At 44.8% G+C, this 24,480-nt stretch overlaps 1 protein-coding gene across 6 annotated transcripts in view; it reads right to left on the minus strand.

Annotated features, from left to right (window-relative positions):
* prdm15 (PR domain containing 15) overlaps positions 1 to 24,480 on the minus strand; it is a 72,395-nt gene that overhangs the window by 37,164 nt on the left and 10,751 nt on the right. For 3 of the 6 annotated variants that reach the window (XM_078560334.1, XM_078560332.1, XM_078560330.1), the window contains exons 2-7: positions 14,794 to 14,885; positions 11,849 to 11,891; positions 9,729 to 9,822; positions 8,667 to 8,820; positions 4,789 to 4,941; positions 2,597 to 2,696 (exon numbers count right to left, since the gene is read on the minus strand). In XM_078560334.1, the coding sequence (XP_078416460.1) occupies positions 2,597 to 2,696; positions 4,789 to 4,941; positions 8,667 to 8,820; positions 9,729 to 9,822; positions 11,849 to 11,891; positions 14,794 to 14,850 (601 nt within the window). In that variant the 5' untranslated portion in view covers positions 14,851 to 14,885. Of the gene's footprint in view, positions 1 to 2,596; positions 2,697 to 4,788; positions 4,942 to 8,666; positions 8,821 to 9,728; positions 9,823 to 11,848; positions 11,892 to 14,793; positions 14,886 to 15,295; positions 15,431 to 24,480 lie in introns of those variants that run through there. The other 3 variants (XM_078560336.1, XM_078560335.1, XM_078560331.1) reach the window with 2 other exon arrangements.

Here is a 24,480-nt window from a genome sequence, read left to right on the forward strand (position 1 = left end):
GGATTGATTTCCCCTCGCCTCTCACTTGGGTAGCCTGTCAACACACTCTATCTGGCTCACATGTGAAGAGTGGCTATGTAACATCAGGGAGTTACTGATGTCCAAGAAACTCATAGCTCAGCATGATACTAAAGGAGAGACCATGTAGAATTTTACAGCATAGAAACAGGTCAAATTGCTTTGCCAGCACCTAATCAGTAATTTCAATGTAATTCTAACATGGAAACAGGTTGCTCAGCCCAGTCCATGTTGGTGTTTATCCTCCACAGCGGCAGTAGATCTAATCCCATGGGCCTGTCCCATTCCTATTTCCCTTTGTTCCTCTTTTTCAGTAATCCCCTATCTAATCTGTTCTCGAAGGCTGACATGGTCTTTCTTTCTCCTCAAAAATAACATCCCATCAGTCACTAAGGAACTCACTGCAAAAATTTGATATTTGACCTACCCTCCCCTATGCTGAAGGACAAACGAACCAAGGATGGCATGTTCCAGTTATGAAGTGTGTCCTGAGAAGTTAGGAGATGTTTCCCCCACCCCCAACCCCGCCACTATAGCTGAGAAAGTTAAGAGGTGTCCTGTTAGAGCTGTTCAAGTGTATAATCACAGAATTAAGTCGATGGTTAAAAAAAAACATTCTTTGTGCAGAGGATGGCTGATATCTTGAAGTCTCTACTTCAGCAGATTATAGCTCAGTTGACTCAAATGATCAAAAAACAAGATCCTGGAGTCCATCAGCAGGGGTGCACTGACTGTTAATAACACTTCAGAAACTTAGTCTAACCCAACTCTTCCCACTCTCCAAATCATTTAATGTTTCTCTTTCCCAAGCAGTCCTATAAATTCCCCTTCAAAAGAATTTAAGGGCTCTGCCACAATCTGCTCAAGGAGAAAATTCAAGATATCAATCACCCTCTGCATGTAGAATATTTTTCTAACTTTCAACACAATTCTGTGATTATCTCATTAGAATTTTATCAATCAACAGAAACAATCTTTCCCTCTTTATTTACCTAATCATAAACCATTCGTATTCTTGAACATTTCTACCAGGTCACCTTTCAACTTTCTCAGCTCTAGCGGGGAAAATAAAACCTCCTAACTTCTCAAGTCTCACTTCATAACGGGAACACCTCAGTCCGGGTTCATTTGACCTTCAGCATAGAAGGGGGTAACTCAAATATCAAAAGAGTTCCTTAGTGATTGATGGGACCTATTTTTGCTGGGAACCAGCGTCCCCAGACTGAACAGTGAATCCTGGATATGTAAGGTGAAGAGAGGGGTCTTGATTTTTCAAGTGATACTTCCTCAGCCAGCATTTTACTTTCAGCATCAGTGATGCAACAGACATCATAGTAAAGAACTAGCTTCATGGTTGTTTCTTTGTGCCATGGTTTCTTCAGCGAGTTTCTTCCACTTTCACACTGTTTCAGCGTAGCTTTTACGCAGGCCTTATATCTCTTTTGCTAACCACCATGAAATCACTTCCCAGCTGGCAATGCATCATTAAAGATCCTCTTCAGAACTCGTTCCACATGACCTGACCATCATAGATCATTATCTGATCATCTATACTTGGTAAGGCAGTTTCTTTACACCTTTTGATTACATAACATTAGGAATAATAGAAAAGCAATTTACTATTATTTGGTCTCCTTATTTGAAAAAGGATATAATTGCATTAGACGCAGTTCAGAGAAGGTTCATTCCTGGGTTGAAGGGCTTATCTTATGAAGAAAATTTAACAGGTTGGGCCATTGCCCATTGGAGTTTATAAGAATGAGAGGTGATCTTATTGAAACGTATAAGATCCTGAAGGGATTTGATAGGGCAGATACTGGGAGGATGTTTTCTCTTCTGGGGGAGATTAGAACTAGGAACACAGTTTAAAAATAACAGGTCCCCCTTTTAAGATGGAGATGAGGAGATTTTTTTTCTCTCTTAGAGGTTCATTGGTCTGTGGAATTCTCTTGCCCAGAAAGCAGTGGAGATGGGGGTCATTAAATTTATTCAATCCTGAGTTATATAGATTTTTGAAAGACAAGGGAGTCGAGGATTATGGGGGTGCCGACAGAAAATTGGAGTTGAGACCACAACCAGATCAACCATGACATTATCAAATGGTGGTGCTGGGCCGAATGGTCTACTCCTGCTCCTAAGTCCCATGTGCCTATCCCTCATCCCAAGTAAATTTCTAGTGAATCTACACTCCATCTATTCTATTTTTTTTTAAATATAAGCTTTCCATAATGCAGCACCCAGAAGTTACCCACCCAAAAGTTACCTAATACTCTAACAGCGACGTCACTGAAGTCTTACGAACGTTCACCATACTCTCTCACTTCTGTATTCTGTGCTCGCCCCCAGTTGCAAAACCAGCCATCTTTTTTTTTATGAATGGCTTTGCCTATTGGAGCTGATACATTTCAATGACTCGCACATTTGCTCGCTAAGGTCCCCCCGCTCTTTAACACCATCAAAATCCTACCATTTGAGCCACAACGAGAAGGCAGCACCAGGAAATGCAGAAACAGAAGGACATGCACCAATCTCTCCCCCACGATCCACTCCCAGCAGAGTCCGTATTCCCATTCCTTACCTTTCACTGGATTCGCCGTTTGCTTGAGCATTAATTTATCCATTTTCTTTGCGTAGAACACTGCATACCAGACTCGAAGCTCCGTACCAGGCTGGATATCCTGTGAGGGGGAAGAAAAATAGCCTGAAAAAAAATATAAACAGACCCATGCCAAATCCATACACACAGCTCCCAGTATAATTGGTTCACTTATTTTGCTGAATTACACTCCAGTGATTACACTGTGATGATTGCATCTTTATTGTTTGCAAACACATAACAGAAAGCACACGTTGAAGTCATTAAGATTCTGAAACTAGGGAGTAAGGATTCCTCCGGTCAAATGAGTGTAGCAATTTCCTCCGGTCGCTAGTTTGCATAATTCAAGTGTGTTACAGTCCGGCTCCAATAATTCCACATTCTGAATCGCTCCGGCAGTCAAACTGTCAGGATCACCTCCAGCTGCATGAATGGCTAACATCCAATAGGATCCAATAGTATCCAACAGCCAATAATGATGTGAAGGATGACAGGAGTTCAAAAAGAAAAACACAGAATGCTCGTGGTCAGAAGCAAAAGAAACTTTCAAATCTACGAAGGCACGGCCGATCTGCCTAGGTTTGCTAAACCTAGGCAGCGCTCATCGTTCCTGCTATCAGCAGATCAGGAGATATCACCGTCTTCTCCCTGCATCAGGTCTTTGCTCCAGATGACTCCTCCAAATCCCTTTACCTCTCTGTCTCACTTTTTGTTCTCTCTCTCCTCCTTCTTTAAGACACTCCTGCAAACATTACTCCCTGACCAAATTTTTGGTCACATGTCCTAATATCACCTTACCATGGCTCAATGCCTAATTGTTGTGTCTGACTGTGCTCCTGTGAAGCACCTTGGGAAGTTTTACTACATTAAAGGTGCTATATAAATGCAAATTGTTGTAGGTTTTGACACGAGCACCCACCCCACCCCCGAACCTGTCTATGCTCACGTGGGAATAATGGAGCGGGGCCAGTGTCGATGGAACCATACCCCAGCAAGAAGTCAATGTCCCCTGGATAGGATGAGAGACATATGTTTGTGAATATAACAAGGTTAGTTCACAGGATTTGATAGACACAGAAGCAGCTCTTTCAGCTCCAGTTTTTTTCCCCCATCATCTCATTTCAGTCTCTTGCTCTATCATTACACCTTTTAATATTTCCCTTTTTTCAGGCTATTATTTAATTCTCTTTTTTTAAAAAAAGAGTTACATCCCTTCTTTCAACAGTTGACAATCCAAATACACTCTGTATAACAATATTTTTTCTAACTGCTTTAACTCTTAATTAAGTTTTAAATTGGAGCCTTTTCATTACCATCACACCAATAGGAAAAATCTATAACTATTTACATTATCAATCACTATTTAGCTTCATAACTGTTCATAATCTTCAAGGCCTCCTTCATCTGACTCCTCAACCTTCCAATCGCAAGTGAAAAAAATCCCCAACTTCAAAAGTCTCATTGAAACCCCTCATATGGAGAGGTGGACAGGACAAGAATGTTTGGTCCATCAATCTTGTCCCAAACAGTCATGATGCAATGAGGCATCATGACCACCCTCCCCCAACAGTGCTCCCTACAGTCAGCCCATGCAATCTCCTGACAGATGCAAATATAATGGATCAAAAAACCCTCTGCCAAGTGCGGGGATAGACAAAAGTGAGAAATTTCTCACTGAGCCCCTAAGGCAATCATAGCTGATGACGAGGTACAAACCCAATGTCCCACTTATATCCCTAGCTTTTTTTTTATTCATTCACGGGATGTGGGCTTCGCTGGCTGGGCCAGCATTTATTTCCCATCTCTAATTGCCTTTGAAAAGGTGGTGGTGAGCTGCCTTCTTGAACCGCTGCAGTCCATGTGGTGTAAGTACACCCACAGTGCTGTTAGGAAGGGAGTTCCAGGATTTTGACCCAGCGACAGTGAAGGAATGGCAATATATTTCCAAGTCAGGATGGTGAGTGTCTTGGAGGGGAGCTTCTAGGTCGTGGCGTTCCCATCTATCTGCTGCCCTTGTGCTTCTAGGTGGTAGTGGTCGTGGGTTTGGAAGGTGCAGTAACACCCTAGTTGGCACTAGATCTGACCCCACCATGACCTTTCATTCCCATTCAATCTTATAGAAGTTCAGAGCAAAGCCAGTGTATGGACACCAGGATTATTGGCCATTTCTGTACCTGTAACGTGTTGAAGTAAACATCGTGGCTGTGTTGATAGGCCGTGAGATTTTGATGATGAAAATCTGTTGCTGGTCTCACAAATATCATCCAGTTGCAGTCCTCTTCATTCGTGGTGTCAAAGCAAACATCAGATCCATCCTTCTGGAAAACCTTGTACATAAGATTAAATAGACCTGAGAGATTACCACAGATACAACACTCACAATAGCACTTACACATCAGGGAATGCATTACAGATCCCCTGACCTTGTCTGTGCTCGCCAATGAGGGCTTGGTGCAAAAGAGGCAGGGGGGCAAATACTTGTTCATTTGAGAATGAGGAAAGAAATTGCTAAAATAAATAAAATTAGCTGCTGTTTTTACGTGCCTCTAAGTACAGTGATGATGGTGTCTACTAGAAAATTCTAAGATGGCTGACTGTATTTCAAGATGACCACCTGGATTGTTCACTTCGCACTTTTCTATTATTGACAGTAGTCTTTCGAGGAATATTATTTTCCTCCCAGCAGGTCTCTGCCTTCATTTTCAACATAATTTCCACACCTCTCTTCATTTAGCAGTAGGTCTAGGGGAGAGGGCCTGAAATGGTCCTTAACTGGCCACTTCTAGGTGGTGGTGGTCGTGGGTTTGGGAGGTGCAGTGGCCCAAGGGTGGGCGACTCTCCATCATCTTTGCCTGCTCTCGTAAAATGCCAGCGGCGGCGGGAAGGCAATGCGGACGTCATCCACTTGCCATCCCACCTGATTTTACCATTCCCGTTCATGCCATCTCCCAGCATGCACCCTGGTGCGCCTTAAAATCCCGGCCCATGATTCTAAACTGCTTGACAGCCCAGGAACCTGGATGTGACCGGAAGAGATTGGAAATGAAGATCTTGTGAACTTTTCAAGCGTAATGTATCTCCCATAGCATTGTCAAAACAATACACTCTTCAATATGCCGTGGGAAATGACAATATTACTTATGTCACAAAGTATTATTCTGTAGCTAAGGCAAAGCTGCAGTTTAAATTCACCTGTCCCCTATGGGCATAAGATCAAATTGCTGGAAATAGGCATATCACAAGGTCAGTTAGAGGCTAGTTGTTTCTACGTGGATTAATAAATTCCCAATTCCAAGGTCAGGGAAAACCAGCGGGAATTGAATGACATTCTTCCTCTTCTTGGTACCAGCCTTGGGTCAGCATGCAGTTGGGAATACGCAAAAGGATAGAGATAACTAGTAACATGGTGGAGGCTGGGGAGAGCAGGAAGCACGCAGGCAGGAGGGCGAGGTTGTTTGGATGTGCTGGCCACACTCTAAGCTGATAGAATGTGTTTGCACTCTGTTATGAATGCGAGGTTTTATATGATTATGCTTTGGGAGTGTCTCTTTGATTCAAGGTAAAATGTAGGAATTACAAGGGTTACTGTGGACAGCTTTCCATCTCCAAGGTTTAAAAGAGAAGAGAGAGCGCACGAGAGAGAGAGAGAGAGAGAGAGAGCGAGAGAGCGTGCGAGAGAGAGCGAGAGAGCGAGAGAGAGAGAGCGAGAGAGAGAGCGAGAGAGCGAGCGAGAGAGAGAGCGAGAGATAGAGAGAGAGCGAGCGAGAGAGCGAGCGAGAGAGAGAGCGAGAGAGAGAGCGAGAGAGAGAGCGAGAGAGAGAGCGAGAGAGAGAGCGAGAGCGAGAGAGAGAGCGAGCGAGAGAGAGAGCGAGCGAGAGAGCGCGAGAGAGAGTGTGTGAGAGAGCGCGTGAGAAAGACAGCGAGAGAGAGCGTGTGAGAGAGAGCGAGAGAGAGAGAGAGCAAGAGAGAGCGCACGCGAGAGAGAGCGCACGCGAGAGAGAGAGCGAAAGGGAGAGCGAGAGAGAGCGAAAGGGAGAGCGCGCACGAGAGAGAGAGAGCACGCATGCGCGAGAGAGAGCGCGCACGCAAGAGAGAGCGGCGCACACGAGAGAGAGCGCGCGCACACGAGAGAGAGAGCGCGCGAGAGCGAGAGAGAGCGCGCGAGAGAGAGAGCGCGCGAGAGAGAGTACGTGAGAGCGAGAGCACGTGAGAGAGAGCGCGCGAGAGAGCGCGCGCACGTGAGAGAGCGCGACAGAGAGAGAGAGCGCGACAGAGAGAGAGAGCGCGACAGAGAGAGAGAGCGCGACAGAGAGAGAGAGCGCGACAGAGAGAGCGCGCGACAGAGAGAGAGAGCGCGCGACAGAGAGAGAGAGCGCGCGACAGAGAGAGCGCGCGACAGAGAGAGAGAGAGCGCGACACAGAGAGCGCGACACAGAGAGCGCGACACAGAGAGCGCGACACAGAGAGCGCGACACAGAGAGCGCGACACAGAGAGCGCGACACAGAGAGCGCGACACAGAGAGCGCGACACAGAGAGCGCGACACAGAGAGCGCGTGAGAGAGCGTGCGTGAGAGAGAGCGCGCGAGTGAGAGAGAGCACGCGAGAGAGAGAGCACGCGAGAGAGAAAGCGCGTGCGCGAGAGAGCACGTGAGACAGAGTATGCGAGAGAGAGCGCACGAGAGAGAGCGCATGAGAGAGAGCAAGTGCGCGAGAGAGAGAGAGCGCGAGAGAGAGCGCGAGAGAGAGAGAGCGCGAGAGAGAGAGAGAGAGAGCGCGCGAGAGAGAGAGCACGCGAGAGAGAGAGTATGCAAGAGAGAGCGCACGAGAGAGAGCGCACGAGAGAGAGCGCGCGCGAGAGAGAGAGCGCGCGAGAGAGAGAGCGCGCGAGAGAGAGAGAACGAGCGCGTGAGAGAGACAGCGAGTGCAAGAGAGAGAGAGCGCGCGAGAGAGAGAGAGGGCGCATGAGAGAGAGAGAGAGAGAGAGAGAACGCATGAGAGAGAGAGAGAGCATGCATGAGAGAGAGAGAGAGTGCACAGAGAGAAAGAACGCGACAGAAAGCACGAGAGAGAGCACAAGAGAAAGATGTCTCACAGGGAGACGAAAGGCTGCACCATGTGGTCAGCAGAGAGAAGAAAGCGGCAAGTTCCCTGCAAGCTAACAAGCAGAATGCGGGAGGGAGCACAGTCTCTGGTTGAAGAGACGCATCACATGGCAACCTAAAAACACTGGAATATTTACCCTGGTGAAGCTGGGAGAAATCACCAGGGTGGATCTTACTGCTGGTAGTTGGTCTGGGAATTCTCCAAAAACTGAGGGAAGTGCCTTTCGACAGTCACTTGATGATACGACTCAGCAAAATGGCCCTTTGGAAGCTGGGAGTGAATGTGTACTGTTTCCTATAAAGGCTGTAATCCTGGGGAGAGTGTGTTGTAATGGATACGTATGCGGTGTGGGGTTACTGGTTGCGTTAAAGTATCAGTAAGGGTCATCTTTTCTGTAGTTTAGAGTATTAGTTGTTTTCTAGGTAGTGTTTAGTAGATGTTGCTTGAAGTTGGTTTTTTACAGTAAGAGCCTTAAACTTGAAATCTAATGAACTTCCTACAAGTTGCTCACTGAAAACTCTGCTGTTTAGGCTAGAAATGGGAAAATCAGCTCAAAGGCTTTTCCCCAGTGTCTTGGCCAATATTTATCCCTCAGCCAATATCACTTAAAAAAAAAACAGATCATCTGATCATTATTTCAGTGCTGTTTGAGAGAGCTTGCTGTACACAAATTGGCTGCCACATCTCCTCCATTGCACCAGCGGCTGCGCCTCAAAAATAACTTAATTGGTTGTAAAGTGCTTTGGGACATCCTGAGCTGAGGTCGTGAATGGCGCCATATAAATCCAAGCTCTTCCTTTCTCGGAGGCTCCAGGGCCCCTACAGCTAAGGTAAATAAACTCATCACGGACCGGGAAATAAACTCAGGAGTACCCTGGATGAACTACTCAATGAATAAACTCATGGATCCACTGGTGAACCAGATCAAAGGGGCAAAGCTCAATCTACCTTCAGAGAAAACACAGCTTCTTTTTCCAGTTGGGAAACTCTTTTGGCTTCGAATGGTCCAAACTGCGTGCGTTTTACCAGGGGAGACAATGCAAAGACACCTTCACTTCCATCTTCCAGTTGTCTGATCTCCAAACTGGATGGCAGGGAGGATCTAGACGTTATAACAATTACAACATTTATCATCACAGAAAAACGGACTTCATACCACCGAGCAGATATATTTGTCTTGATAATAATTTTTGTTTTTGGTTTATTTTAAATCCGTGAGCACTTCTTGAGCATCTCTGCATCTGAAGGCCGTAGACACAGAGGGGTTGATTTTAACTGGGGGAGACAATGCATGCCATGCAGGGGTTCCTGACATGCTTGGGTTAAACCATTGTGCTGTGACTTCTCAATTAAATTAGACCCTTGTTTACCTGCAGAGGGAACCTCAACTGACTTCAGGGTGGGTGAAGGTGTCGCCACCTGGCAGAGTAAGTAAGCTCACCCTAATGTCAAGCCCCCCCGCCACACCCCCATCTCCATTCTCACTGGGCGAGGGTTAAGATCAAGCCCAGGAAGCAGAAATATCACCTTGATTTACCGTCTCACGGTCCGTGTTTAACTTTGTACTCAGAGTAATATTGGAGCGGTCCAGCTCAACAGAGACGGCACTCAGTACTTTAACCTTATCTCTGCCGGCAAAAAAATCCAGGTCCATCTGGTTTTGAAGTGTAAATCTACCCCTGGCTTTCCACCATCCAGACAACAAGCATTCTACAGGTTCTCCACTCTCAGTAGAATGGCTGCCCAATAGCTGCCTCAAGCTCTGCCATTGTTCCAAGGCAGGGCGTTTTGCAAAGTCGTAAAAGAAAACAGAATAAAAGGCTAGGACAAGGTAGAGATGTGATCAGGCTGAAGTTCCATGGAGACTTTTGACTGTTGGTCAAAAAATATTCATTTTTCCAAGATTCAAAAATTCAAAAGCGTGGAACAAAGGGGAAGGAGGTCGACACTTATTTTAAAAGCAGACGTTTGCTGTTTGCTCTCATTTCGCGAACCCTTGACGTTACTTACCGCGCTCGGCTCAAGACGAAAGAATCGCTGACCGTCACCAAGGGGCCAAGCTCTGGACACTCCGAGTCGTGGTACTCTCCACAGTCGTCGCACCCTGCGAGTAAAGGAAGACGGGATGCGTTCTGAATATTCCTCCAGCCAAACCAGTGACGCATTCAATCTCTCCGACAAATTCCTAAACGACACTGGATGAGATGGGAAAAACTTCTCCTCCCCCCCACCCCCCGCTGCAGCAGCCTTGATCCACTAGTTCCACAGGGTACTTATGGATCAAACCGAGCAGGAGCAATATACCATCTGTGCAACTTGCAAGCAAACTCATTCGCAGCAAGTTACAAGCAGCTCGAGGCCTGGACAGGTTTGTATTCTGCAACCGGCACTTTCCCCCATGGGGCCTCTTCGCACAGCACGTTTGAGTTGAAACTTATGACTTTATAAAAGCAAAACGCTGCAGGTGCTGGAAACTTGAAATAAAAACAGAAAACGTTGTCAATACTCAGCAGGCCTGGTAGCAGCTGTGGAGGGCGAAACAGGGTTAACACTTCGAGTCCAACGTGACTCTTCTTCAGAACTCTAATGGGCCAGTTCTGAAGGAGAGTCATGTTCGACTCTAAACATTACCTGTTTGGCCTTTCCACAGATGTTGCCAGGCCTGGTGAGTATTTCCAGCGTTTTCTGTTTTTATTTTATAATTTCATTGTAACATTTTTCACCAACAATTATGCCAGTTTCACTCAAGAGTTAGGGCGTTCAGATGTGGTATAAGGTTTCAGAGAAACCGACCTAATCTCGTTGAAAAGTCAAATCTTTCTCAATCTGGTTACATCACTCATCACTTTTTACTTTCTCTCTAGTTTTAAACCACCTGAAAACTGTGGAGATCAGTCATTTATATATAATTCACAAAGTGTAATGGGAGTCCCAACACTCATCGCTGGGTTACTCCACCAGTGGCCTGTTCCAGTTGGAATGGTTTCCATTTTTGGACGACCCCTTGTTGTCTATTTTTGAGGGGGTCAGCCAGTGGTCCACTTTAAAGAAAATCTATCATGGATTTTTCCAGCTGCTTCACATATGACGATCCCTCTGGAGTGCAAAGCAACTCCTGTCATGTAGAAAAATGCAGCAGCTAAGTTATGCACAAAGTGCTTCAGACACGGATGACCAGTTCATTTGTTTTAACGGTGCTGGTTGAAAGGGAAGGCTTGGGATTTGACATTTTGCACTGGACAGTTTACTTTACGTGCTCAAGGTCTTGCAATGGAGCTTGAATCCAGAACCTTCTGATCACAAAAAATAACTACGTTGATGTGGCGACTTTCCTGACACAGGATGTCCGAAAGCCAGTGAAGTACTTTTTGAGTCAAAAGATAAAACCTATAGGATTGAACCATGATCTAAACCACCACTTCATCAAGCTTACTTTCTTTTTTTTCAACATCACTGAACATTAGTTTCTTTTTTTTAATATATGATGGATTTCTCAAATTCTATCTGAATAGCATCCAGAAACAATGGTGAGACTGGGGTTTGGACAGACTGGATATGGAGAAACTGTTCCCACTCGTGAAGGGATCGGGAACAAGAGGGCACAGATTTAAAGTAATTGGCAAAAGAAGCAAAAGCGATATGAGAAAAATAACTACTTGCTGCATGGAAAAGTTAAGGTCTGGAATGCACTGCCTGAAAGTGTGGTGGAGGTCAGTTCAATCGAGGCATTCAAGGGGGAACTAGACCGTTATTTGAAACGGAAGAATGTGCAGGGTTACAGGCAGAAGGCAGGAGAATGGCACCAGGTGAATTGCTCATGCAGAGAGATGGCGCAGAAACGATGGGCCAAATGGACTCCTTCTGAACGGTAACAATTCTATGACTTACAGCTCTCCCAATCCCAGGCCCTGTGTTCTGAGGGAGTGTGAAAATGCTAACGGGGAAGGGAAAGAGATATAAACTATGGCGCTTAATTGCCTCGTCCACCAAATTGTAGCATTACAGACTGTACAGATTATTCCAAATACATTTGCTGGGACATTCAGAAAGAAAACTTTACGAACTCCGCACTTATTTGGAAAAAAAAACTAATTTTTTGCATATTCATCCACAAATCTTCCGCTACTTACAGACAAACAATCTCTCATCTGTGCCATCGCCTGCCATCTGGATCTGTGAGAACAAAAATTCAAGAACACAAGAGTTACCCAAGGGAACGTTTTATTTTCAAACTTTTTGGTGTATGGTACCTGCATAAATACTGACACGTGCCCAGAACCCTGAAAAATACAAACATGTGCTTGAGGAGTGCCTCCAAATATTGACACAGTCCTGCCGACAGCCTCTGCCACCACACGCAACCCAAATCAGCATGGTCCTACAAACCACCTCGCCAACCCCAATTCTGTGGGGGTGCCACTGCAAATACTGCCACACTCCTACAGGCAGCTCCCACGACCCTCCATAATACTTGCACTCTCCTGGTGGCTCTCTCTGTCCTGTTAATGCTGGCACACTCTTGGAGATGCCCCTGAAAATATCAGTTACTGGGAATTCATTAGCATCTACAGTTGCAACCCTGGAATTCTGTATTCAAAATACCAAAGGGTGTTAACTGCACAAACAAAATGGTGCTACCGCTGCTGAGAACATGCTTAGCGGCAACAGAAATAACACAACAGAAATGGTGTTAGCACATGAGCATACACAGAAAATACAAAATCTCATGGCAGTTGGATGGAAATCTGATGGCCTTGTAAGACTGAGTGAATCCCTCTTAGAAACCCTAGGATCCAGGGAACCCAGTCTTGTAAAGTTACGCCGGGGGGGGCGCGGGGGGATTAGAGAATTCCTCTCACCAAATAACCACCAATAAAAGTACCTAATTTGGATGAAGCTCAAGAAACACATAACCTGCATTTATATAGCACCATTCCTGACCTCAGGCTGTCCCAGCAATCAGTTAAGTGCTTTTGAAGTATGGTCACTGTTGCAGGAAGTGCGGCAGCCATTTCGTGCGCACCGAGGTGAGATAATAACAACGAGATAACGTGACCCCCAACTTGGAGCGCGAGAAATAAAATTGTGCTCATATCCCATCACCTCGAATTGTGCCGGCAGTGGGAAATAATCAATCGCAAGATGAACTCCTGATATTGGACACTTTACATTGAGCCATGGCGGCTCTGATCAGGTCAGCCGTGACATAACGATGCATTTACATAAACACGTGAGAGTTTTCTCAGAGCGGCTTCTTGAGTGCTGGCAATGGAGGCGGACACAGACCGGTGGCAGCCCAGTCACCGCGTACCCAGGATCTTCATCACAGGTTTTCATACTTATACGATGTATTGTATGTTGACATAGAATGTGCAAACTTTCATATTATATACTGAATGTTACTGCACTGTTTTATTGCTGTTTTGTTTTTTGTTGGCATCTGGAGTCACGTTAATTTTCAAGTGTTAAAAAGCGGTCATGTTGGAAAAATAGGTTTGGGAAGCTCTGAACTAGGCTATCTGTTTCAGTGATGTTGATTTGGTGTGTGGGTTGGGTTGGGTTGGTGGGGGGGCGGTGTAAATGTTAGCCATGACTGCAGAGGGAACTCTCCTGTTCTTCGTGATCATGCCATGGAATCTTTTACATCCACCTGAGGGGACAGGTGAGGCCTCATTTTACAGTTTATGCCCTCAGTACTGTTTACTAGGTGGATATCCATTTACCGAATCAGGCAGCAGAAGACATTCCGTGAATCACAACTGTTTTATTGTTAAACTATAGTTCAGTACAAATACCACTTTCCACTCTTTCCTTCTGGATCCTTTGCCTTCCCAGAAGCAAAACAGCCCTAACTAGGGAAAAACCTGGCTCTTAAGTACAGGCTTCAATGAGCATCACTTGCTCTCAATTTACTCTGAAGCTTGTTCTGGTTTACTCTTAAAGGAGCCTGTATTGCTAACATTGTCAAGCGCTGCACTGGAGTGTCAGCTTGGATTTTGTGTTCATATTTCTGGAGTGGCACCCGACACCAGCACCTGCTGACTCTGCGCTGAGGGTGTTCTCAACCGACCCGGGGGTGACATCATGCAGCTTAAATATTGAGAATTAAAAAAACACTGCGTAAGTGTAAAAGGAGCAGATAATTCTGAAAAATCAAACAAGACAAATGCTGCAAATTAACAGGTCAGCTGATGTAAAAAGCAGAATCATTAATCTTTACACTGAGATCTTCCATCAGGCAATTATTCATTTCTAGTTCAGGTGTTAAGCATTTAAGGCTTTAATATTTAGCTTCACTGGAAAACAGCCCATAGACAGCTAAAGGATGCAAGATTAAACACACATTACTGTTTTCATCCCTCGGTCCCCAGGTATGCTCCTTTCCCCCATCCCCCTCATGGTCAATGGCTCAACAGGTTTAGCCACTGATTAGATGAACCTCACAGAGAAAGCCAGCAAGATTCCAGGTCTGACTCTGTGTTTAACTACCTCATAGCTTGGTCCTTAGTCTTGCAGGACTGCAAAATAGGACTGAGCTTCGCAATGATGGTGCCCTTAATAAATCAATGAAATATAACTCCTGGCTCATACAGAAACAATGGTCACCTGGGAAACGAGCGATTATGGATCAAGTACAAGTTTTCATCTTCTGGAGGGGAAGGGAGAAAAATCAGCGAATTAAAACCACAGAAAGGTCTATGGCAAGTGCTCAGAAAAGTCCTGTCTGACTCTCTGACGGTCTGTTTGTGTGGTACGTTTTCTGCTCCTTTTAATTTGTGCGTTCCACAGAAGGTGACCAGTGGACAGTACACTGGGTGGAGACACTGTACGGAAAAACATGGTATAGTTAGATTCCTAATATGACTCCACTCTCTGACTAGAGAGAGTCAGGAAATTAAAGAAAGCTTCAGATGAGGAAGAGACAGAGAAACTCTACACGTGACAATCCACGGCGATCAAGAGCCATTATCCTTTCGATGAGTGGGGTCTGGATACAGGACCTATTTAGGGACAGCCTGCTAGAATGATTTCCCCGATTGCAGACAATGCATCCCACCTGAAATGGTAAACTTACTTTCTCTTTCAGATTATCGAGGGCCTGCTCTGCATTTGCAGCATTTTCTGTCTTCATTTCAAGTTTCTGGTGATTCCCATTTCAATTTTTATCTAAAACATAAAAGTTACATATTCTAAATCCTATGCACCTTTTAATATATTTAGTGCATGGTCTGCAATGTTTTACAAAGGCCTGCCTCATGTTTCTTTTGGCTGACAGACACTCTTCATCCTGCTTACATCCTACATTCTTCAATCTACATACAGTTTTCAGTACAACACACCCAATACATTTAGGAACGTTAGAACAACAACAACTTGTATTTTTATAATGCCTTTAACTTAGTAAAAATGTCCCAGGGCATTTCACAGAAGTGCTATCAAATAAAATTTGACACCAAGCCACCTCAGGGACATTTAGGGCAGGTGATCAAAAGCTTGGTCAAAGAGGTATTTTTTAAGGGGCGGGTCTTAAAAGCAGAAAGAGAGGTGGAAAGGCAGAGAGGCCGTTAGTCTCTTACCTCACACTGTTGCCAGAAGAGGTGTTGAAGGGCAGTAGTCAGGCCACCAGCTGCAATCCGTCAATGCACTGGGCACTAATAAACAGTCAACAGTTGAGCTGAAAATGGTTGGGATTCAATCCCAGATCTGAGCCAAATCAGTTGATCTCGATGGCAGTGGAGGCCTCTGCCCTCTTGGGACATGGAGAAGAAACATTAACCAGGCTTCCTGCTTTCTGATTGGAACCTCCACATCGGGACATAGTTGTGGCAATCTTCATGGTCTAATAGCCAGCCACCACTCAGCATCTAGGCTCAGCATGAAAAATAACCACCGTCTCATTAAATGGCCAAACAGGCTCAAGGGGCTGAATGGCCTTCTCAGATTCAGGGGCATTATAGCATAGAAAGAGGCCATTCTGGTTAGGCCACAACTAGAGTATTGCATCCACTTCTGACCACTACACTTTAAAATAAGATCCTCGAGAAGGTGCAGAGGAGATTTACCAGAATGGCTCCAGGGATGAGGGATTTTAGCTACAAGGTGAAGTCAAAGAAGCTGGGGCTGTTTTCTGTGGAGCAACGGAGATTGAGGTGATACTTAATAGAGGTGTATAAGATCATGACAGGCTTTGATAAGATAGGCAAAGACAAGCTATTCCTGTGAGATGATGGTGCAAGGACTAGGGGTGCAATGATTCAAAGTTTTGGGTAAATACAGAGGGGATGTGAGGAAGAACTTTTTTTTTTTACACAGCTAATGTTAAACACCTGGAACTCATTGCCAATGAAGGTTTTGGAAGCAGAGATGATCAATGATTTCAAATGGCTTACTCCTATTCCTATGTCTGGCCAAGGTATTGGGCTGTCTCCATGAAACCACATCCTAGTAACACTGAGGAGGAAGAGGATTAAAGAAAATTTTGGAGATGTTGATGTTTTGCTAGTCAAATCTCAGTGTTGTCAACAATGTAAATCTGGGTCTAAATCTTACCCCTGTCGGGTGGGCTGGGCGGGAGTGGGCAGGGGCGGGCGCGGAGCTGATCGCTGCCTGTAATCGGCAGAGTGCTGCCATTTATGTGGGTGGGCCAATTAAGGCCCGTCCAACATAATACACGGCTGGTAGGGCTCAGCATTACCTTTGCAGGCGAAAGGACAGGGGAGAGTCAGGGCCTGTGCGAAACAGCACAACAATCTCCCTGATTAAGTTGAGAACGAAACTTCTCAATAAATGACCTCGAGTTGTCCGTGGGCACCTCATTCGACTGTTGTTCTTGTGAATATAACCCCAGGTCCCCATTGACGCACAGCTTACCATCTCTCTATTACTATTCATCGCAGCATTCTCTTGGCCATTGTCATGAAATAAAAGCATCATAAAACAATCATACAGGACCAAATTTATCCAACAAAACATCCAATATTTCATACAATACTCAACTCATCATCCTTGGCCAAACAGTGGTGTAGGAGGCTATTGTCCTAGAAGAACAGAGACCGATGAATAAGAAACACCACCGCTCAATCTCATATTCGCAGCCTCCAGCTCAGCTACTGGCACTGCATGAATTTTAAAAGCTGGCTTTGAAGTGGGATCTAAATATGGGCACAAGTGGGCTGCAGCCAGGCCAAGGGGAAAGGAGATTGCAGGTAACCAGCTTCCCAAAGGGCAAGGTGTATGCAAGTTCTGTTGTAGTTGATTCAGATGAGGAGTTCAATGGGATTGCATACAGGAAAAGGCTAATAGGCATACACTCAGAAATGCCTGGTGCATTGGCAGGCCTGCCAGAAAACCTGCTATCACCGTCAAAGAGCATGGAAGAGCCCGGCACCAACTTGGCACAGTATCTTGCGTATCACAGTATCACAAAATCGAAGGCCGCTTGGGCTCTTTGCCTGCCTGCCAACCTCAAGGTTGGACAGGCAGCGGTGTTAACGACGTTAATGACTTTCTTTATGGCCTTAATAGACCTTTGACCGTTCGGCCGGCGCGCGCCCACCAAACGCAAGATCGAAATGACGGCAGGACGCACGCCCGACATCATCTCGCGTCATTTTACGCGTCGGCGTGTCGGGCCCCGCCCCTGCACACCGACGGCAATATTCTGGACCGAGAAACAGGAGTCAGCCATTAAGCCGCGTGAGCACATTCAAAATCCACTGAATCTTCCTTAGACAAAAACAAAAATACCTGGAAAAACTCAGCAGGTCCGACAGCATCTGCGGAGAGGAACACAGTTAACGTTTCGAGTCCGTATGACTCTTCATCAGAACCGAATTAACTGTGTTCCTCTCCGCAGATGCTGTCAGACCTGCTGAGTTTTTGCAGGTATTTTTATTTTTGTTTTTGTTTTGGATTTCCAGCATCCGCAGTTTTTTGCTTGAATCTTCCTTAGACTCGGGTGATGCCAGAGACTGGAGAGTTGCAAATATTACACCCTTATTCAAAAAAAGATATGTAAAGAAAAACTCAGCAACTACAGGCCAGTCAGTTAAACCTCTGTGGTGGGGAAGCTTCTAGAAACCATAATTCAGAACAAAATTAACAGTCCCTTGGGCAAATGCAGGTTAATTAAGGAAAGCCAGCATGGATTTGTTAAGGGCGAATCATGTTTAACTTACTTGCTTTTGTGAGGTAACAGAGCGGGTTCATGAGGGCAATGCTGTTGATATGGTGTACATGGACTTCCAAAAGGTATTTGATAAAGTGCCTGACAACAGGCTTGGGAGCAAAGTTAGGCCTCATGGAATAAAAGGGACAGTAGCAACTTGGATATGAAATTGGCTGAGTGACAGGAAACAGAGCAGTGGTTAGCAGTTATTACTTGGACTGGAGGAAGGTTTATAGAGAAGTTCACAGGGGTCAGTGTTAGGACCCCTGCTCTTCCTTATGTATATTAATGATCTAGACCTTAGCATACAGGGCACAATTTCAAAATTTGTGGACAATGCAAAACTTGGAAGTATTGCGAACTGTGAGGAGGCTGGAGCAAAATTCCAAAAGGACAAAAGCAGGTTGGTGGACAAGCGGCAGATGACATTTAATGCAAAGAAGTGTGAAGATTCATTTTGGTAGGAAGAGCAAGGCAATATAAAATAAATGGTACAAATCTAAAGGGAGTGCAGGAGCAGAGGGACCTGGATGTACATGTGCATAAATGATTGAAGGTGGCAGGTCAGGTTGAGAGAGCAGTTAATAAAGTGTACAGTATACAAGGCTTTAATAGAGGCATAGAGTACAAAAGCAAGGAAGTAATGTTAACCTTGTGTAGAACGTTGGTTCAGCCTCAAGTAGAGTACTGTGTCCAGTCTTGGACACCACACTTTAGGAAGGATGTGAAAGTGTTAGAGAGAATGCAGAAAAGGTTCATTAGACTGGTTTCAGGCATATAACTGGTTTCAGTTATATAGATAGATTGGAGAAATTGAGATTGTTCTCCTTGGAGAAGAGAACTTAAGAAATAGGAGCAGTGGACCACACGACCCATCAAGCCTGCTCTTCCATTCTACACAACCATGGCTGCTCTTGGGCTTCAACTCAATTTTCCCTCCCGCTCCCCATGTCACTTAATCCCTAAAACACCAAAAATCTGCCCAGCCCCAGCCTTAAATGTATTCAATGATTAAGCATCCACAACCCTCTGGGGTTGAGAATTTCAAAGATTCACAACAGTTTGAGTGAAGTAATTTCTCCTCATTTCAGTCGTAAATGATCGGCCCCTTATCCGGAGACTGTGCCTCGATGTTTTAGATTCTCCGACCAGTGGAAACAATCTCTGTGTCCACCCTATCAACCCCCTTCAGAATTTTGTAGGCTTCAATGAGATCAACTCTCGTTCTTCTAAACGCCAGAGAACATAAGCCCAATTTACTCAGCCTCTCAACATAGGACAACCTCCTGCTCATCCCAGGGACCAATGTAGTGAACCAACTTTGCTGTACCACCACCAATGAAAGTGTATTCTTTCTTAAATGTGGAGACCAAAACTGCACACAGTACTCTAGATGTGGTCTCACAAAAACCCTGCACTACTGTAGCAAGACTTCTTTATTTTTGTACTCCAATCCGCTCGCAATAAAGGCCAACATTGCCATTTACCTTCCCAATTGCTTGCTGCACCTGCATGCTAACTTTCTGCTTCCCTGTACAAGAACACCCCAAGTCTCTTTGAACTTCAACACTTACAAGTTTCTCACCTTTTAAAAAAAATTGTGCTTTTTTTCTTATGGCCAGGGTGAATAACTTCACACTTCCCTATATTATAATCCATTTACCATCTTGTTGCCCACTCACCAAACCTGTCCAAATCTCTTTGCAGCCCCTCCGTATTCTCCCCACAGCTTACCACCTTTCCACCTAGCTTGGTATCGTTTGTTTTTTATTCATTCATGGGATGTGGGCGTCACAGGCTGGGCCCAACATTTATTGCCGATCCCTAGTTGCCCTTGACAAGGTGGTGGTGAGCTGCCTTCTTGAACCGCTGCAGTCTATGTGGTGTAGGTCCACCCTCAGTACTGTTAGGAAGGGAGTTCCAGGATTTTGATTCAGTGACAGTGAAGGAACGGTGATATATTTCCAAGTCAGGATGGTGAATGACTTGGAAGGGAACTTCCAGATGGTGGTGTTCCCATGTATTTGCTGCCCTTGTCCTTCTAGATCATAGTAGTTGTGGGTTTGGAAGGTGCTGTCTAAGGAGCCTTGGTGAATTCCTGCAGTGCATCTTGTAGATGGCACACGCTGCTGCTACTGTGCGTTGGTGGTGGATGTGGTGCCAATCAAGCTGGCTGCTTTGTCCCAGACAGTGCCAAGCTTCTTGAGTGTTGTGGGAGCTGCACTCATCCAGGCAAGTGGGGAGTATTCCATCACACTCCTGACTTGTGCCTTGTAGATGGTGGACAGGCTAGATCTGTTCAAAATCTATCACATTTAGCACAGCAATAGTGCCACACAACGGAGGGTATCCTCAATGTGAAGGCGGGTCTTCGTCTCACCAACGACTGTGCAGTGGTCACTCCTACTGATACCGTCATGGACATCTGTGGCAGGCAGGTTGGTGAGAATGAGGTCAAGTATGTTTTTCTCTCTTGTTGGTTCCCTCACCGCCTGTTGCAGACCCAGTCTAGCAGCTACGTCCTTTAGGACTCGGCTAGCTCAGTCAGTAGTGGTGCTACCGAGCCACTTTTACTGATGGACATTGAAGTCCCCCACCCAGAGAACATTCTGTGACCTTGCCACCCTCAGTATTTCCTCCAAGTGGTGTTCAACAGAGGAGTACTGATTCATCAGCTGGGGGTGGGGGGGGGGATGTGGTAATCAGCAAGAGATTTCCTTGCCCATGTTTGACCTGATGCCTTGAGACTTCATGGGGTCTGGGGTTGGTGTTGAGGACTCCCAGGGCAACTCCCCACTGACTGTATACCATTGTGCCGCCACCTCGGCTGGGTCTATCCTGCTGGTGGGACAGGACATACCCAAGGATGGTGATGGTGGTGTCTGGGACATTATCTGTACGGTATGATTCTGCGAGGATGACTATGTCAGGCTGTTGCTTGACTAGTCTGTGAGACAGCTCTCCCAATTTTGGCACGAGGCCCCAAATGTTAGTAAGGAGGACTTTGCAGGGTCGACGGTGCCATTGTCTTTTCTGGTTCCTAGGTAAATGCTGGGTGGTCTGTCTGGTTTCATTTCTTTTTTGTGACTTTGTAGTGGTTTGATACAACTGAGTGGCTTGCCAGGCCATTTCAGAGGGCATTTAAGAGTCAACCACATTGCTGTAGGTCTAGAGTCACATGTAGGCCAGGCCAAGTAAGGATGGCAGATTTCCTTCCCTGAAGGACATTAGTGAACCAGATGGGTCTCTGCAACAATCGAAAATGGTTTCATGGTCATCATTAGACTTTTAATTCCAGATTTCTATTGAATTCAAATTCCACCATTCGCAGGATTCGAACCCAAACTGGATCACTAGTCCAGCGATGATACCATTCATCAGCAAACTTAGATACATTACTCTTTGTCTCTTCATCTAAGTCATTAATGTAGATTGTAAATAGCTGAGGCCCCAGCACTGATCCTTGCGGCATTTCACTATTCACTACCTGCCAACTTGCAAAAGCCCCCATTTATGCCGGCTCTCCATTTTCTATCTGTTAACCAATCCTCTATCAATGCTAATATATTACCCCCAATTCCATGAGCCCATATTTTCCTAGTAACCTTTTGTGTGGGATCTTATTGAATGCCTTTTGGAAATCCAAGTATACTACATCTACTGGTTCCCCTTTATCTACCCTACTAGTTACATCCTCAAAAAACTAATAAATTTGTCAAACAGGATTTCCCTTTATGTAAAACCATGTTGCTTTGTTCTGATCATACTATGTTTTTCTGAAGTGCATTGTTAAGTTTCCTTAATAATAGATTCCAGCATTTCCCCAACAACTGATGTTGAAAAACATTGTAACATTTTCCATCTTCCAATCTAGTGGGACCATTCCTGAATCTAAGGAATTTCGGAATATAATAGCTAGCATATCCGCTATCTCTGCAGCTACCTCTTTTAGAACCCTAGGGTAAAGGCCATCAGGTCCCAGGGATTTGTTGGATTTCAATCCCTTAAATTTCTCCAGTGCTTTATCCCTGCTGACATTAATTCTTCAGTCTTTCTAGCCCCTAGGTTATCGTCTATTTCTGCTATGGAACTTCTGCCTTCGACTGTGAAGACAGACAAAATAGTTATTCAAACCCCCCTCCATTCCCTCATTCCCCATGATAATTTCTCCTGTCTCTGCTTCTAAGGGACCAATGTTTACTTTAGCTACTCTCTTCCTTTTTATTTACTTATAAAAAGCTCTTACAATCTGTTTTTATATTTCTGGCTAGTTTACTTTTATTCTATTTTTCCCCTTTTTGTCAACTTTTTGGTGGCCCTTTGCTAGTTTCTGAAACGCTCCCAATCCTCAGACCGGCTGCTGCTTTTTGCAACATTGTAAGCCTCTTCTTTTAATCAAATACTATCCTTAGCTTCCCGAGTGAGCCACGGAAGGGTCCTTCTTGCTGACTTTTGTTCTTGAATGGAAGTATTTTTGTTGAATGTTTTGAAATGTTTCTTTAAATGTTTCCCTCTGTTCATCTACCTCCATACCTTTAAGTCTATTGAGGTTTATAGCAGGTTAAGAGAGATTTGAAAGAGGGATTCAAAATCATCAGGGATCGGGACAGAGTAGATGGGGAGAAACTGTTCCAACTGGTGGGATGATTGAGAATCAGAGGGCACAGATTTAAGGTACTTGGCAAAAGAAACACTGGCTACATGAGGTAGAACTTTCTCACATAGTGAGTGGTTAAGATCTGGAATGCACTGCCAGAGAGTGTGGTGGAGGCATTCAAGAAGGAATTGGATTATTATCTGAAAATGAAGAATGTGCAGAGCTACAGGGAGAAGGTGGGGGCAGTGGCACTAATGAATTGTTCCTTCAGAGACCCAGCACAGATATGAAAGGCCAAATAGCCTCTTTCTGTTTTGTAACCATTCTATGATTCTAAGACCATGGCCAGTTCTACATCTTTCAATAACTTTGCGTAGAAGGTGATGGTGAGCCACCATCTTGAATCATTGCAATCCATCTGGTGTAGAAACATCCGCAGTGCTATTAGGAAGAGCGTTGCAGGTTTTTGATCCAGCGACAGTGAAGGAACGACAATATATTTCCAGGTTAGGATGGTGTGTGACGTGGGTGGGGGCTGGGGTGGGGAGCTTGCATGTAGTGGTGTTCCCTTACATCTACTGTCACTGTCCTTCTAGGTGGTAGAGGTCACAGGTTTGTTGCTCAAGGTGCTGTTGAAGGAACCTTGATGAGTTGCTGCAGTGCATCTCGTAGGGAGTGAATGTTTAAATTAGTGCTGATCAAGCAAGCTGCTTTGTCCTGGTGCTGTACTCCTTCAGACATGTGGAGATATTGCATCACACTCCTGGCTTGTGCCTTGTAGATGGTGAAAAGAGTTTGGGAGCCAAGTGGTGAGCTATTCACCAAAGAAGGTAGTGAATCTTTGGAATTCTCTAGCCAGAGAGCTGTGGATGAATTCAAGTCCAAAATAGTTAGACCCTAAGCTCTAGGGGAATCAAGGGATATGGGGATTGAGCAGGATAGTGGGGTCGTGATCAAAGACCAGCTATGATCTTACTGAATAGTGGAGCAGGCTTAAGGTGCTGGATGACCTATTCCTCAATTTCTTATGTTCTTAGTTACTAAGATTCTAGACCTATGTAAGGCTGACTTCGATGCAATGGAAGTGAAAGTCCACAGTAAATTGGGCAAATCTTTTAAAGGGGTAAAATGACAGAAGATCAGTAGGAGTTTAAAAAAAGAACTTAGCGTGATACAAAAGCAGTTGATACCCTGAAAGGACTAGTGCTCTACTTGCCAAAAGAAAACCATGGAGGTAATAGAATAAAACTAAAAGCAAAAGCATATAAGAATGCAAAAAAAAAGCACAGATCCTAGCGAATGGCAAAGACACAAAGAACAGCAAAGAATGACAACAGATAGTGACAGTGACAAAAAGGAAGTAAAGAAACTCTCAAGGGATATCAAATTCAACACATAAATGTTTACAATTATATTAGAAAGAAAAGAAAGATCTGCATTTCTAAAGCGCCTTTCACAATCACAGGGCGTCTCAAAGTGCTCCACAGCCAAGGATGTATTTTTGAAGTGTAGTAACTGTTGTAGAAAATGCGGCAGCCAATTTGCACACAGCAAGGTCCACAAGAAGCGGTGCGTTAACAGCTAGATAGTTTGTTTTTTTGATGTCAACTGAGGGATCATCAGGGACACAGGGGGGCACTTCTTCTCAGAAGCTCTTCCTCAAAATAATGCCATGGGATCTTTTACCAAAATTAAGCTAAGCAAATATAAAAAAAAGACTGGCACTAAAGAGTTACAAAACCCCAGGACCAGATGGTTTCCACCCAGGGTTTAAAAGTAGGTAGATGAGAGCACTGCAGATGCCTTAACTATGATCTTCCTAAATCCTCACAATTTGGGAACTGTTTCTTTAGATTGGAAAATTCTGCATTTCACTCCGCTATTGAAGAAAGGCGAGAGAGGAAAACCATAGGATTATAGACCAGTTAGCCTAACGTCTTTTGTCAGGAAATTACTAGAGTCTATATTTAAGCACGGAAAACTTATCAAAGAGAACC

This window comes from Cetorhinus maximus, chromosome 16, assembly GCF_964194155.1.
Source record: "Cetorhinus maximus chromosome 16, sCetMax3.hap1.1, whole genome shotgun sequence".
Taxonomy (NCBI): Eukaryota; Metazoa; Chordata; class Chondrichthyes; order Lamniformes; family Cetorhinidae; genus Cetorhinus; species Cetorhinus maximus.